Consider the following 16,936-nt stretch of genomic DNA (forward strand, 5'->3'; position numbering starts at 1 on the left):
GGATTATTTAACGTGCCACAATACATGCAGATATCCTTGTTCGTGGGTTTATATTCTTAGCAGGGCAACTGGCTGTTGGTACTCTATGTTTTTACCTTAAGCCATCGTGAGGACTTCCGGTTAGAATTTGTCCTAAGCGAACCCCGACAGCGTGGACCCGTGTTCACCATACCAGTCACTGGGGTGTTCACAATACCAGTCACTGGTTCGTCATGTCTAGACTCGATTATTTCCAACCGCCGTTATATAGATGGAATATTGTTGTGTGTGGCGTTAAAGGAAACATATGCAGTAATCATAGTTGAATACGTTCATCCTGAATCCGGAATTAACCCTTTGGACCCACTGAACGTGGAATCCCAGATTAGTAGAGACTATTGCTTTGTTTGCCCCATACTTGTGCTTTTCCAATTCACTCGGTTTTGGTAAACGTTTTCATCATTACTCCTCTTAAAATCTTGCTATTTGATTAGTCAATCCTGTAAATAAAGCGACAAAACCATTTCCATAGCCAATACAAATATCTACACAAAGCAAAGTCGATTGCACGATGCCGATTATATCATGTGCATGTGTTTATGAATAACTATCAAATAGTAATGATACCAGGTGTTCGCGAAAAGGTGAGCGTATCCTGCCCTACCGGTGGCACCCGTCACCAACACATCTAAAGGCAAGTCAATTGTTCACCTGAAAAACCATGGGAACATTTGGTACAAGACAAAATATTTTTGTCACGGATGCGTGGAATTTGGTTATGTCCTCAAATGTCTACCATAAAACTATTTGAAAGCTTTACTGAGGCCTGGAGTGTTGTAACCTTCATCCAGTTCCAGTTCCATCATTGACAAACAAGGATGTTTGGCTTCAACATGCATTTACATTCAAACGTACATTATCCACTGCGACGTCATTAGACTTTACGTCAACAATGAAAGGTGAATGACGTCAACAACGTTGGGTGTGTGAGTAATTAGTATTATACTTGTAGGTCATGAGTTGCTTAGCTTTTTTAAAAGAGAAGGATAATTTGTTCTGAATGTTTATTACCTTTTAATCTTTCATATCAACAAGCATGACATTTCCAGGGATAAATGTTTTTTATGTCCTCATGTCTCAGGAATCAAGACCCTCCCCGTGTATGGCTGTCGATTTCCAATAGCAAACTTTTATTTGTAACCATTTAATAAATTCAAAAATTTGTGTTCTATAGATTTGATGGAAATATGACATGCATTCAAATTTATTGTATCTTCGGATAAAGCATTCAGACTGAAGAGGATATGATGTATTTGTCAATCAAATAACGCAGGCACTCTTGTCATCATCAAACCCATTCCCTCTCAATTTGTACCATGGGAATTAGCTGCAACTCATTAAATATCCTATGGATGTTTTCTCGTTTTCTGCGAGTTCCTCTACCTAATATTGCAATCGTCCCACGTAGCAATCATTCCCTAGAGTTGTGCGACATATCATCTCATTCACAGTTGTCGCTGCATAATGACTTCAACAGGAAGTCGCCTTAACGACATGCGAAAATGAAACCATTATGTCTCATATCTATTAATAATTCAGAATCATTCACTCGTCTCCTACTTTTGTCCAAATTGGTTTAAAACCTGCGCACGTTTTCATTCTTCCTCATTGTTCCGATTGCCAGGAGATACCAACAAGCCAGGTACACTGAAGGTAAGAGCTGGTTGCGTTATACATATGATTCAAATTCTATTCTTTTAAAACACGATGGACCATTTGCCCAATGTTCCAAATAATGCCATTACCAAATAGTCATTACGGCCAAAACATTGCTTATTATCAGAGAGATATTTCCCCACTGGGCTCCCATCCGGTCAGACCAGTAAGTAACAGTACGTAAAGCTGGATGGTCCGTGCATGTGCATGCTGAGCGATGTCACTATACAGGGCGGTAACATTTGGCTCCCAGCAGTCGTCCGATAATCAGGACGGCTATCCAGTCATCGCTGAAGCAATCAGCATCAGTCACCAGCATGACACCGATGCACCGGATTAAATGACCATTTATATTGGGTGGTCATAAACTCCAAATTGACTTTGTTCGCGATTTTGAAGTATAGATGTTATTAGTTTTATGTTACTAATGTGTGAAGCGGAGGGTCGTAGTTTATGAATACTCATTCAAGAGTGGCCAGTGTGGTGGTCATGGTGACGATTTGGGATGATTGGCAAGATCTAAACTGTCGGAGTACTAATCAGGCACCATGTGTAATTCAAAAATTAATACCTTAATGTAAATTAAATATTAAACGTCAACGGCAGAAGATAATCAGTCTCGATTATCTGCCGAAACAGATTTCATTGATTTCACTGGGCGTCTACCATAGAAAGCTTTACTGAGGCCTTGAATGTTGTTACCTTGATCTAACAACTTCTGAGCAAGAGTCGTATGACGCTCTTTGAAATCTTGGTAGAAAGAGCATGCTCGATGGTATCTCTAAGGCTGCGAAATGTAAATACCAAAGGCTGGGGCTGCTGAAATATTGCCCGGAATGAAGGGAAAGTTGACTATTGGAAAGTTGAAGTCGTGCCTCTTGTCATACAGTCTGGTTGAAAGCGTTTTTTCACTCTGAATCTTTATGCAAAGATATAATTATGAAACAGATGAGGCGGTATAACTGGTCTCCTTTATTCCTAGTTCAGGTGGGTGAAGGGAATTGGCTATTTGATTGTTATTGAACGATATCAGATCATCGATATACCTGAAGCTTAAGTTACACTTCTTGGCCAAATTACCTTGTTTTGACTTTGCCAATTCGAACAGAATTTCTGATCCATAAGCAGAAAGAAACAGATCCGCAAGAAGGGGAGCACAATTTGCCTATGTCTTGCCTTAATGTCTTACCCCAACTATTACGTAGATGGTATCAATGAAGAAGTCCAGTATTTTACGTATTGTTTTCTCAATAAACTTCAGATGGCATTTGCTTTCATGTTTGACAGAAATCCCTGTTGAAAACCGAGTCCAATGTACGACTGCGACAATATTATACGGGAACAAATGGTACATCATAAAACATTTGGGAAACTTTACCAAAACTTTGAGTGGTGTAGTCCTGATCAAACAATTGTTTAAGAAGAGTCGTATGACTGACTCTCTTTGAAATATCTATAGAAAGAGATGCTTAATTGTACCTCAAAAGATGTGAAATGTATACGACAAAAGCTGGAGCTGCTGTTGTATCGCACAAGGAAAAGGGAAAGTTGACTTTTGTAAACAAACAGATCAGTTCGGATGGAAACAGTATTGTGCTCATGGTAATGCCCTTAGACTTAAGCCAAAAATCGATAGCAACGATGGGTGGCTTTGGTAGATGTCCTCCTCAGTTGATATACTGGTCTTTCATGTGGCATTATTTGATGTGTCACTTATGCCACGGTATGTGATCAAACAAATAATGTAGTGGTTGTTACATGAAACGAATATGTGTATCAGGTCTAGTCTACAAATGTTTCATGACTTTGGATGACAGCTGTTGGAGGCAGAATAGGTTTACTCCAATTCTTTTTTTTCTCATATTTAGGTTGTGCATTCTACCAATAACAACAACTGATTTAACCTACTCCGAAAGAGAATCAACAGGTTCATATTATATTTGACTCATTTCGACCAAATACATAATGCTTTTAATGTTTTAATTACAGTTGAAAGAAGGCTGTTCACGATAGTGTGTGTTATATTTGAATAAATGGCGAAGGTTCTTGTCAACATAAGATAGGTTACCGGTGACCTTTATGACCAAGAGATTGGTGGCAGTATGTTTAACCTGTGCAGCCACAAGTAGTTGGGTTTACATCCGCGTTCTGCAACACGTTCCTATGATTCAACTTCGATTATAAGGGGTTTGTATTGGAACATGTTGTTTGTCTCTGAAATATTGGGAGACAATTGGGAAAACAGTCGGTATTTTTTTAAGTAGAGTAATCTGTAGTTTGGACAAACGTTTCAAAAGGAAGGGCGATAAGCTAGTCCATACTTACTGTTTGTGGGCCCATTCATTGGCAAAAGTTAGTGAAGTCGTTTGATTTCTTTCAACGACAGAGAGTATCGTGATGTTTGTACCTTGTTCAGTCCCAGTGTTTATAGAAGGAAGGGCAACAACTCTTCCAAAGCAACGACATCTTTTAACCTTCGTTCTTTCATGTGACCATGACTGCGTAGACGTCTAACTACATTATCGTTGGCAGTTCGTCGGTTAGAACGACTTCCAAAGGTTCTGTTTTGTTTTGTTAGTACACATCCTATAAGCCCATCTGCATACAATGCTAATAGATTAATGGTATATTTTCGCTAATGTCTTTACTTCCATACGACGGATTGAGTGAGAATTGAAATGTTAGTGTACACAATTGGAAATATTTTCTGTTGATGACAGATCTGAGCTGGTTGACTGGTGTTCATATTCAATTAAGTTACAACCGACAGAGAATAGGGGGACGGATGAAATGATAGTGAAGAGGTAATGACGATAAATGTCTGTAAAATTATTTTCGAGCACGGAGATCAATATCTGGTGTGTCCACCATTTTTGTCGACATATTGACGACGCCTTGATGGCATATTAGTGATAAGTGAGTAAGTATGGTTTTACGCCGCTTTTAGCAATATTCAAGCAATATCACGGCGGGGAACACCAGAAATGGAGTAGTATAAGTAATGGGGGTTCTGCCCCAACTCCACTGGAGCCAGATGTATATACCTATCCTGCTACTACAGGGGGATTTTTGTGTGTGTAAAACGCAGATGCGATTTAACGATAGTCATAAGGCTAAACTAAATTGTAATGAAAATATTCTCTATTATTTTTATTCATAGGTATACGATTATTTTTAACGAAGTGATATTCAACATTTTTACTAAGTTATTCGTTCATTTTACTAGAAGACCAGACTATATACTCTTCTCGGTAATTGGAAAGAAAAATTGATGATCGTATTTGGTTGGTTTGACATCACTGATATAATATATACCTTGTGGTAATGCTTATGGTTATGGTCGCAATACTGTATCGTCTGGAACTATGAGCAACTCTTCTCGTACAAATGCCATGCACGGCCCATCTTTAAGATAATAAAGAATAGGCTCTCCTTCTTTCATAACCAATCGACTAACGTTATATGTCTTAAAGGACCAAATCGGATCGGCTGCGCGACATAGGACTCCTTCGAGTTCACCGGGCTTTTATAAATATCTTACGCTTACTCTATCCAGAAGTTTATGTTCTTTGCCTCTCCTCGGTGCTGAAAATTCGGAAGTCACAGATTTCATTTTAATCACATCTGATGGTTTCTTCCCGATTAATCTCGTTACTTCATTATTCAGCGCTGATAATCGTGTCACCCATTCGGATGATCTCAATCGCTCGGATTTCATTTCGATCCCATACTGATAGCCAAACAAACGTTCCGCTAATGTCCTGTTAAATCTTTCAACGATAGCTTGACTACGTTGGGCCTCTTTTTCACCACGCCTGATTTCGACATCGTGCTTTGTTAACAGTTTAGTAACCGATCCCATAAACTCGCGACCAGGATCTACTTGAAATGGCTTAGGCAATTTTAATTGTCCGCGTTTATATATGCGGCTCAGTGCATAAGCTACTTCTGTTGAATCTTTCGAGGTTAATGGCTCAGCCTCTTTGTATCGACTAGGCACATCCACTACGGTTAAAGCGTATTTATACGTTTTGCGTCTTACCTTATCTTTGGTAAGAAACAAGAGGTCAGCCTGATGAACTTCATTCGTTGTAAAACTAACAAACTTCTTCCTCGGTATATAACGCGGTGCTGGTAAGTATATTTGGCGCATCGCTTGTTTCTTTACCCAATCCTTGGTCACATCTTTAGATACCTTAGCCGCGGTGGCTAATTTTTTTTTTTTTGCTCCTATACCTTTCCAATATCCTCGTGGGCTATAGTAAATTTTATTCATTATTAATTAATATTGATGCTTCTTTTAATATGACTTATGACTATCGTTAAATCGCATCAGCGTTTACACATAAAAAAATCCCCCTGTAGTAGCAGTATAGGTATAAAAATCTGGCTCCAGTGGACTTGCGGCAGAACCCCCACTACCTATACTACTAATGGGCATCACACATTGTACCCATGTCTGGAATCGAACCCGGGTCATCGGCGTGACGAGCGAACGCTTTAACCACTGGGCTTATTAGTGATTAACATGCGTATGGTTGCCCATATGCATGGTATAGCCCGCCATTCTGCCTGTTGGGCTACGTGGGTGGGTACTGTGTTTCTGGCGTACAATCTCCGCCCGAGAACATCTCACAGTTGCCCTACTGGGGAGATGTCAGGGGACTTCTCGGGCCAGTCCAATGTCTCTGTGCCTTCTTGTCGGAGATAATCGGTGGCAACTTTTGCACGATCTAGTCTGGTATTGTCATCTAGCAGTTCAAAAGGTCTGCCGATATTATTTGGAAATGGAACAAGGACAGGACGCAGTATTTCGTCAACATATCGCTGGCCAGTCAAATAACCATTCACAATAATCAAATCATTCGCCTGTCATGTGTGATACCTCATCCATGATCAAGAATTGGTGTCCTGGGTTACCGCTCGCCACTACGTCGCTAACAACGTTTTCTACCATCTGTGAATCGGAGGCAACACCTTGATTTGTCTGTCAACATGCTGTAAAGCCATCGGCGCACAGTCCGTCCCTGGTGTTGTCGTCTATGCTAAGCTGTCGGGGTCACACCCTCCACAGGACACCTTGCTGTCAGGCGGGCTGCATAGAGCCGGTTCTTAACGGCAACTGTTTAAGTTCGCCGACCTGTTTTTGTACGGAATTCGCTATTGATAACAGGAGTAGATTTGAATCACTTGCGTAGTGCAATTAATTTGATGAGACAATCTTGTCTGGGTGTCGTTTTTTGGGACTGCCACGTCCATTGCAACCCCACCCAAAGTCGATAAATTACACTGTTTAGTTTTGCCAAACATTTGGGCAGCTTGGGATATCGACGTACCCGCTTTTTATCGAACCACAATTCGCCATTTGGTATGTTCATTGAGATACTGTCTCGGAAGCAATTAAGTGTATGCTTAGATCAGTTGCGTCAGTGATTGTTCCTTTATGGGCGCACACACTTGGGCTTCTGTGTGCACGTGCATCACGTGCATTACATGCATGATGAAAAATTCCATTGTGATCAGATGGTCCGTTCTGATGCAACGCCCCGGTATTGTAAATGTACATGAACGACAGCTACATTCATAACATTCGTTCTCTTATTCTTTGTCTAAAGGTTATAATACATGTTAAATAGCGTAAATCAATACACAAAGTGTACATTGAATGTCTTCAATAACGTTTTTAGTTTGACATGACAGATCTTCGAAAGGTTTTGTGCAGTATATTTTTTGCTGTAACGTTAGACTTGAATTCAGGATCAATTATCAGTTTATCAGTTTTGCACTATTTTGTGCCACATGAAAAATACTCCATGGTGATGGTTCAGAAATAACAATTTCCTCCAACTTTAATTAGCATATTTTTTTATTTTTTTTATAAATTTTTATTCAGTCATATACACAGGATACATATGCACTCGGAAAGCAATACAGCTTTATGAATACAGGTTCTTCTCAAAAGGATATGGTACAGAGGAGGCCTAAGGCATAATCCACATCATGGTACAGATGAAGGCATAATCCACATCATGGTACAGATGAAGGCATAATCCACATCATGTTATAGATGAAGGCATATTTATGTATACAATTAAGAAGATGCGGTATTTATGGTACAACAAATTATGTTGCAAACATCAAGTGAATAAGTTATTTTACAGTTTGAGTAAACAAAGCCCATTTTCTATTAAAGGCAGAGAAGTCGTTATTCCTACGTGCAATATGATATTCAACGTCATAAATACTTCTTATTGTGTTCTTAAAAGCAACAAAGTCAACCTTTTCATTCTTAATACACTGGACAAAGATAAATCTTTTAGCAGCTACAATCAAATGGTTGATTAATACATCAGAGGTACCAAAGAGGAGCTCGTTGTCAGTTATAAGGATTTTTCTATGCAAGATATGAGTCAAGTAAATACAGAAATCTGACCAGAAATTCTTAACAACATGACATTCAATATAAACATGAAAAACATTTTTTTGTGAGTATGACACATAGAACACTCATCGTTATCAATAAGTTTCATTCTTAATAACTCACGTTTAGTAAATATTACTTTATGAATAAATCTAAACTGGAAATCCATGAGTTTTGTGTCCCTTAACCCATGGCAATATACACTGAATATTTGATTCCATGGAAAAGAACATCCCAACTGATTTTCCCATTTCAAACAAGATTTAGGGAGAGGGAGGGAATTCCCTATCAGTTTATTATAAAACACTTTTGTTCCTTTAATAGAACGTGTAAGATCATAAATCCAAGGAGATACTGTGAGATTAGAAGAGGAATGTAGATTTTTATCAATATTTTGTCTCCAACTTCTTGGAAAATTAAAAAACATACGGTTATAGTCGAGAAAAGTCCCTTTAAGATCATAAAGTTGTTGTAAACGTGGGAAAGGGATCCATCTGTTTTCATCATACAAGTCTTTTATCGTAACTATACCTTTTTTAAACCAGTCATTAAAAATTAATACTGGTTCTCCTAAATAATGGTTTAACCATATGGGTTGGGAAGCAATTTCTGCTTTTTCTAAGTCTTCAAAGTCATATGATTGCATAAAGTCACTCCAGGCTATAAGGGTATCTTTCCAGAAAGGATTTACAATTTCCCAATTTTTGTGCAAACTGGCACCTAAAGTGTAGATATGAGCCAGCTGAAAACTAGCAAGGTCATAATTAATGTTTTTTTCGCAATATCTTTTTAAACATGAAATTTTTAAAGATGATATAATTAGCATATTTTGGTGGTGTTAGAAGATGGACTTCATTTTTAATAGTAGTTGCCTTCATGTTGCCTTAATATTTAAGGTAGATAGAGTTCATTATATCCCCAGAACGGATCCGTGGTCTACTGGACAGGGCGCCTGCCCTGAGAGCGGAAAGTCGGTAGTTCGATCCATTTGCCGCATCATAACTGATGCCTGGCGATCGCCATTAAGGGCATACGACAAGAGTTGGTCGGCTCGGAGTCAGTATGTGTGTGGAGTGTCCTTTTTACAGTGCGGCATAGTATCTCAGTGGAAGAGCACTATAAAACCAGCATTACACGTCGCTATATGCAATTTCGATAATCTTGGACGCGACGTTGAACCCCATTTCACCTCTCCTCACGTGATATCCCGAAGGACAGCATTTGGTAAGCGGGCATCGCTTTTGAACATAATTGGACCAATTCAATGTGTAGAGTAGTGTCCCTTAGCTTTCCAGGATCCGATGATCAGAATTCTCTGGCATTATGATCCTTGGTTCATCAGAAAGTTCACAGATGTGGTAATCGTCCTCGGCTTGTGACGCTAAGCAGACCTTCTCACGTCAATTGGACATCTTTGTGATATAATTATTTTTACTAAACTAGCGCGCTAATATGCAGGGAAGGGGCCGTGCATGCCTTTCAATGAACGTCGTCGGTAATAAATAAAGCTTTTTTCACAATTTCTCTGAGATAGCTGTCCATGTCGTGTCAATTTGACGAAAGACATGATGTCAAAGGATCGTCAAAATGAGGAAGTTTGTTCGCGAGAGAAAATGATAGATGGAAAGTACATATAGGTTTCAATCGATAATGAAGGCAAATGTCAGGAATATGACATAAACCAGTTTACATAATGATTGGACATACCTACATCAGTCAAACATCGGAGGCAGAACTGAATTGCTGTACAGTTTTAATCATAGCTATGCAAAACCTTTTGGACTATGGAAGTTGATAGATAAACACCATGATTGCCACCATTATTGATCGTGGATCGATACTCACAGTCATTATCAAGCTCTGTCTTGACTGCATATATACAGACACCCGTCATATAGCTGGACTACTGTGAACATGCAATGCCACTTTAGAAAGTGGTCAAATGTAACACATGTGATATTTAGGATAACACTTTTTTAGTTAAGTACAGATTATCGTACTTTTTTTCGGTGATCCTGGCAGTCAGGCTCATCATCAGCTTTAGGTACTTGCCCCCTCTGCACGCAGCCCAGACAGCGAATGGGACTTCTCCCATGAAACGAAGGCTAATCGAACCCACCCAGAACATTTTCGAGAATGTGAAGACTCCCCAAAAGAGCAGCCTTTTGCATTACCCAGATTGTCAGAAGGGCTGTATTACTAGCAGCAAACCTGGGTACTCTCCCAGTGTCGGTCAACAGATTGGGAGGTACAAAACCTAAGACAATGAGGATCCCGGAGTCTGCCAGCTTGGTACATGGGATGCATGCGTGACATTTCGAAAGCGAGGTCTGCACATTTCCATGTTTTTGCCTGAATCTTGTCAATCACATTAGTGTCAAAAGGGGCAGAAAATTCAATGATATAAATGCATATATTGTTTTTATCAAAATGGACAAGGTCGTGTGTGTTGATCTGGATAGGTCTGAGGGTGTATAAGGGCCTATTCCAGAGAATAGTATTTATCAATGACACCCTCTACATATTGTGGGTCGTACCATGGATGGGCCTCTGTGTCCAAACCACAAACAAGCATGGCAAAGACAGTAATAAAAGGATCGAGCCATTCCATCATGTCGCTTAAGATGCTGTGTGTGTTCCAAAGATGGGCATTCACTGACAATGTGTTGGACCGTACAATTAAACTGAGCATTTTGTTGTCCAAAATAATGTTCGTTAAAAACGTAACAAATTTTACAACCTCTACATCCGTTGATATTCTTGGTCTTCAGTAGTTACTCGTATCACCTCATTGTCGACGGTATTTTCAACAATTTTCAAAAAATAATTAATACTCATCCAAAATGGATTTCTGATGTTGTTTTTAATATCGCAGATTTTATAATGGCTGTTTTCATTCAGTTAAGCTGCTGCAAACTACAAATGGCAAAGTGTGAAATATGAAGATTTATGTATTGATGCATCGTTGATTGCTCTCGTGGCCCGTTATAGTCTTCGCATAAGTGATTCCTGGCTTTTTGAATAACACCAATCACTTAACATTGTTTGCTTAGTGGAGCGAATATAAATTGGGTTCATCCTTGTATTGGGTATTGAAAGGTGGTCATGGAGATTAAACAGCGTGGCACGAGGTGTATACTACAGGGTATTCACGTTTGTATTTCATATAACTTTTAAACGTTTGTGCACTGAAAGCTAATACATTTTAAATATTTGATTACCTTATTGGGTCGGGTCGCTTTTAAAACATGTTAATATTGATTACAGCATAAGTGCCAGCAGATGTTTGTTCTAATATAAAAGGAGCAAATGACAAAATTATGAACTACATATTTTACAATATATTGTACATGTTAACAGACAGTGACGTGAATGTGTTTGTCTGTCTGTATGTCTGTATGTAATTGGATGAATCATTAGATAGTATAATGGAATGTCTGTCTGTGTGTGTAAATGCAGGTGTCTCCCTGTGTGTCCGTATGTGTGTAATTGGACGAATCATTGGATAGTAGCACCGTCATAATTGAATGTATGTTTCTGTGTGTGTCTCTATGTCTGTGTGTCTGTGTGCGTGATTGGATGAATCATAGTATAGCATAGTGGAATGTCTGTATGACTCTGTGTGTGTCTCACTCTCTCTCTCTCTCTCTCTCTCTCTCTCTCTCTCTCTCTCTCTCTCTCTCTCTCTCTCTCTCTTTCTCTCTCTCTCTCTCTCTCCGAAAACTGAATACAGCATTCTGCATCCTGCATTTTATTTGCTAAACAAATCTTATTTTGTCATTAGTTAATGAGAAAATACTGATGTTAATTATGGCGCTGCCTTCATAACCTATCAGTATGAGATGTAATATTTGGAACTACTGAAATTTAACATGTATTTGGGGCTTCATTCAGCTTCATGTCTACTTTTCGGTCCAATTGAACATACGCTTTCTACAACAATTTCAAAGGGCGTCATACGAATCTTGCTGAAACGTTGCAGGGTTGCAATATTCCAATGCTATAGTAAATCTTTCAAAGGGTTTTATGTGGAGTGCATATTTCCAACTTTAAAGCATCAGTGACCCAACCTATGTCTGATGAAATTCTCTAATTGGACGATATGTTCCCGTGTTTATTCAGGGGAACACTTTGACCAGCCTTTGCATATTAAACCCCATTTTCCACCAGCTTATGCGAAATGCAGTGTAACATATTTTACAGGCGGTTCTTATGTTTCAGACCCGACGATGCAGTTAACTCTAGTTTTAGGCTGTCTTGCACTGGTCATCACGATGGGGGTTCAACGAGCATGTGGTGCCTTCAAATCAGGGAGTGCATATAGGCAAAACTGGGGGTTCAAAAGGTCAGGGGGGAACATCGCTAATGACCTCTTCAAGCAGCGACCTGATTGGCTGTCCGCTATGCTACTCACCCCTTCTGATCAAAGGTAAGAAGCATTTGCTGCTAACAAGTTTAAACTTGAAAACCTCACCTTGTTGTAGAGGGAAGGTGGAAAGGGTTAACAACCTGAAACTTCAACGCCAGGCTTTGCTATAGGACATATATCGAAGGGCTAACATGCTGAAATTTCAAAACTTCATTCTAAAGTAGACATGCTTGCGAATGTAACCAGATGAATTGGGATGTTTGGAAACATTGTGTGTTTACATTGTGCCAACACCATTCCAAACGTAAGCAAATGGACTTTCTCTTGTAATGTCACCTTATAGAGGAGGGGGATATAGAAGATGTTGCTTAAGGGGAAGGGATCGAATAAGCTGAAACTTTATTTACCCCGCCCCTTTTGTAGGGAAGGTAGTGGGGGTAAGCACCTGAAGGGGAGGGAAATAGAAGAGGGTTGTTTCAGGGAAGGAAAGTGGAAGGATCTAACAACTTGAAACTTTAATTACCCCGCCCCTTTTGTAGGGGAGGTAGTGGGGGTAAGAACCTCTAGGGGAGGGAGATAGAAGAGGGTTGTTTTAGGGAAGGAAAGTGGAAGGGTCTAGCAACTTGAAACGTTATTTACCCCGCCCCTTTTGAAGGGAAGGTAGAGGGGCTAAGCACTTGAAGGGGAGGGAGATAGAAGAGGGTTGTTTTAGGGAAGGAAAGTGGAAGGGTCTAACAACTTGAAATGTTACTTACTTACTTACTTTGGAGATTTAACGTGCGCTTTCCGACTGATGCGTATTTCGCACACGGCCTTGAAACGTTATTTACCCCGCCCCTTTTGTAGGGAAGGTAGTGGGGGTAAGAATCTCTAGGGGAGGGAGATAGAAGAGGGTTGTTTAAGGAAAGGAAAATAGAAGGATCTAACAACTTGAAACTTTGATTACCCCGCCCCTTTTGAAGGGAAGGTAGAGGGGCTAAAAACTTGAAGGGGAGGGAGATAGAAGAGGGTTGTTTTAGGGAAGGATCTAACAACTTGAAACTTTAATTACCCCGCCCCTTTCGTAGGGAAGGTAGAGGGGGTAAGCACCTCTAGGGCAGGGAGATAGAAGGACACTAACAAGCTGCAATTTTTAAAGCCTCACCTTGTAAGAAATGGCAGTGGTTGTTGGCTTGACCTGTGAGTATATATAACTTTATTAATGGAAGTGAGCTCTGTTTGGGATTTTATATTATTTATAACTTTGTGAAATTTGGGCAATATAGTCAAGACATGCAGGTACATGTTATGCATAACTGTGTATACATGCTAGAATCAAGTGTTTTCACGTGTCTTAATTATCTGCTGGAATCACAGAAGTAAATCATTAACATCAAACATATGTGACATGTTGGCTGCATGTCACTAATATATTACCCTCTCTCTTTCCAGTGCATCAATTCCAATACCTGTTAGAGAAATGGTACTCCAACTTACACAGGATCCAGAACTAGCATCTTACTTGGTCAGGGAATTTGTGGACCAAAACGGTTTGTGTTTTCAATTTATAACAAGTAATGCTCAAGCAGTCCACAACTATTTTACTTGTAAATGTGAAACGTTAAGTGTAATTAACATTGAACTTCAGAAATTTACTTTACAATCGTTAATTGACAAAAAACATACGTTGTACGTCATACATAAGTGGATGAGTGAGTTTGGTTTAACGCCGCTTTGAAAACTATTCCTGTTATATATCCCGTCGCGTCAGTTTAATGTTGGGGGAAAGCCTGAAGTTTACCAGACATTTACTATTTTGGTGAACCACACGAGGACGGGTATAGTGCTGACAAACCAAGAAACATAATCTGGGCGAACCGACATTTATTAACTTAATCATATTTTTGGAAATTAGAAATAATATTTTCCTTCGAGTCTAGAGTTGATTTATGTGGATCAGTCACCAGGCAAATGTCATATGTACACACACAAAAACACGAAAACAAATAATATAATCACAAATGTCTTCAATTGTTCTGAGCGTTATTCAATGTTTAGACTTATGTATGCAACATGATGTCTCGTTTTTTCTTAAGGTGATGGTTTCATAAACGAAGCGGAGTTCTTAAGAAGGATGAAGTAGACGGTTCCAGATGTGCCTTATACGATTAGCTGTTTCGCATACGAAGCACTTGACTGTATGTCTGCATGAATGAGCCCGCTTCAGCAACATTAGTTTGAATTTAGATCGATTAAAACTGAATGTATGTATGTATCAATGACACATACTAGTGTTTCTTCTAACTGTGATTATACCTCACTCCGCCTACTGGTATGAACTGTAAGAACACACCACAGTATGTGTGAACGTTTTTCGAAAGCTGGAAAGCTAAACTGTCGTGTCAGCAATTTGTCCAACATACTTGTGGTGGCAGGGTGGTAGTTGTTGCTCTTATAAAGGTGTTCAGGTTATGACATAGCATCTGCAGCAAAACAATGCCTTAGATGATCACATTCTATTGTCATCAATATATTTATATATATATACCATATGTTAGTTCTCATAAAAATCTTTTGTTTTCCTTTTTGAAAAAATAAAATGAAATGTATACAGCCAAATCTCTTTTGTACTCCATTCATTTCTAACAGTGATTTACATAATCCTCTGAGGAACCAAGAACACTTTTTAAACTTAAAAAGCAAAATGGCGGTTTGCAGTCTTGTTCCAAGACATGAAAGATTGATCTCTCCAGGTATTGTTCCAATCTATTCAGGTTGGACCTTTCAAATGTACTTTTGCATATCCAAGTCTTATTTCAAATTAATGTAACTTGGACCTCTCCAAATCATATTTCAAATTAATGTAAGTTGGACCTCTCCAAGTCGTGTTTCAAATCAACGTAACTTGGACCTCTTCAAGTCGCTTTCAAGTACTTTTGGTTTTCAATGTCAGGATAAATTCATGTCTGGCACAGTTAGTAAATTGTGTACAGTTTTCCATATTCTTTCGTTCAACAATACAGGACTGTGAAATAAGAAATGATTCCAAGGTAAGGGTATAAAAACAAATAAATTTAAATCGTCGTATTTGCAAACAAGGCTTTATATAAAGTACCATGGCCCTCCGATATTCAAAGTGGAAGAAACCGCCTCTGTGGTCGAGCGGAAGGTCGGTTGTTTGATCCTCTAGCTGTGTCCTATCAAATGACGTCTATAAATAGTACTTGTTGTTACCGTGTCAAGTGGTCGGCATTTAGGAGATAAAACAAGGATTGGTCTTTCGGACTGATATAATCTGTCTGGGATAACCATGTTAAAGTGCGGCAAGGCATGAAGCCGACTTGAAATAGATTCAACCTCAAACACTAAGTTAAAAGGCCAAAAGAAAGACGTGTTTCATTTCTAAAGTCCTTTGATGGTGATAGTAACATTTTCTTGAGCCTCATCAGGCACACTGACAATGTAAACTAAGCGGCAAAAGAAAGTATAGGTTGGCAATTTGTAATTTTCTTTAAAACAGCGATAACTAGTGGAAAGTAGGGATTGGGAATATGACTGCCCAGGAACAGGTACCAAAAAACACCTCACCCGAACGGGCCACCTTTGACGGCGCTCGTGCGGTGACAAATAAATGGTGAAACAGGTTTCCCGCCTATGGCATAAACTGCACGTGCGTGTTAGCTGTATAAATGCGTTCGTCTGCAGGGTATAACCACACGTGATGAAGGCACACAAAAGAAATGCCACGACTGTCATAGGAGCAGGGGGAGAGAGAGAGAGCCATCGGTATGGCCGAAATGGGGGCAACACACGTCCGATGGTTTGGTTGTGCACCATTGACAGTAGCCAGGGTGATTCAACGGTACAGGCAGACAGGGAGGACACAGGACGGGCCTAGAACCGGACGACCCCGAGTGACAACACCACTGGAAGACGGTCAGATACGGCTCATTCACCTGCGAAACAGATTCGTAACGGCGACGGCGACGGCGACGGTAGCAACAGCGTTGGGACATCCCATTAGCCAACGTACAGTAATACGACGATTTCGTGCTGCTGGAATCCGAGCGTATCGTCCTTTTCGAGGAATGGTACTGACTGCTCAAAATCGACGCCTAAGACTGCGATGGGCGAGGCAGGTTCGACGCTAGCAAGTGAGAAATTGGCGTCGAGTGCTATTTACTGATGAAAGTCGGTTCAACTTGTTTCGAAATGACGGCAGAGAACGAGTTTATCGACGCAGAGGGGAACGTTTGGCTCCTGCGTGTATTCGAGAGGTTCATCCTTTCGGCGGGGGAGGTGTCATGGTGTGGGGTGGTATTTGTGGAGGTCAGAAGACTGATTTGGTGATTATACAGTGAAACCTGAACGCTATGCAGAGACCAAGTGTTGCAGCCAGTTGTGCTTCCGTTCTTACAAAACCAACAGCAGGGGACATTGTTTCAACACGACAATGCCAGGCCCCATACTGC

General features: G+C 39.9%; 1 protein-coding gene across 1 annotated transcript; it reads left to right on the forward strand.

The window, feature by feature from the left end:
- Window positions 1–1,586: 1,586 nt before the first annotated feature.
- Window positions 1,587–15,096, forward strand: LOC139463471 (uncharacterized). The gene is made up of 4 exons (XM_071244742.1): window positions 1,587–1,692; window positions 12,338–12,545; window positions 13,917–14,014; window positions 14,561–15,096. Exons 2-4 carry the CDS (start codon window positions 12,346–12,348, stop codon window positions 14,605–14,607), a joined length of 345 nt encoding a protein of 114 aa, XP_071100843.1. The 5' UTR covers window positions 1,587–1,692; window positions 12,338–12,345; the 3' UTR covers window positions 14,608–15,096.
- Window positions 15,097–16,936: the final 1,840 nt, after the last annotated feature.

Source organism: Haliotis cracherodii, unplaced genomic scaffold, assembly GCF_022045235.1.
Source record: "Haliotis cracherodii isolate W230 unplaced genomic scaffold, xgHalCrac1.p SCAF_16, whole genome shotgun sequence".
NCBI classification, from domain to species: Eukaryota; Metazoa; Mollusca; class Gastropoda; order Lepetellida; family Haliotidae; genus Haliotis; species Haliotis cracherodii.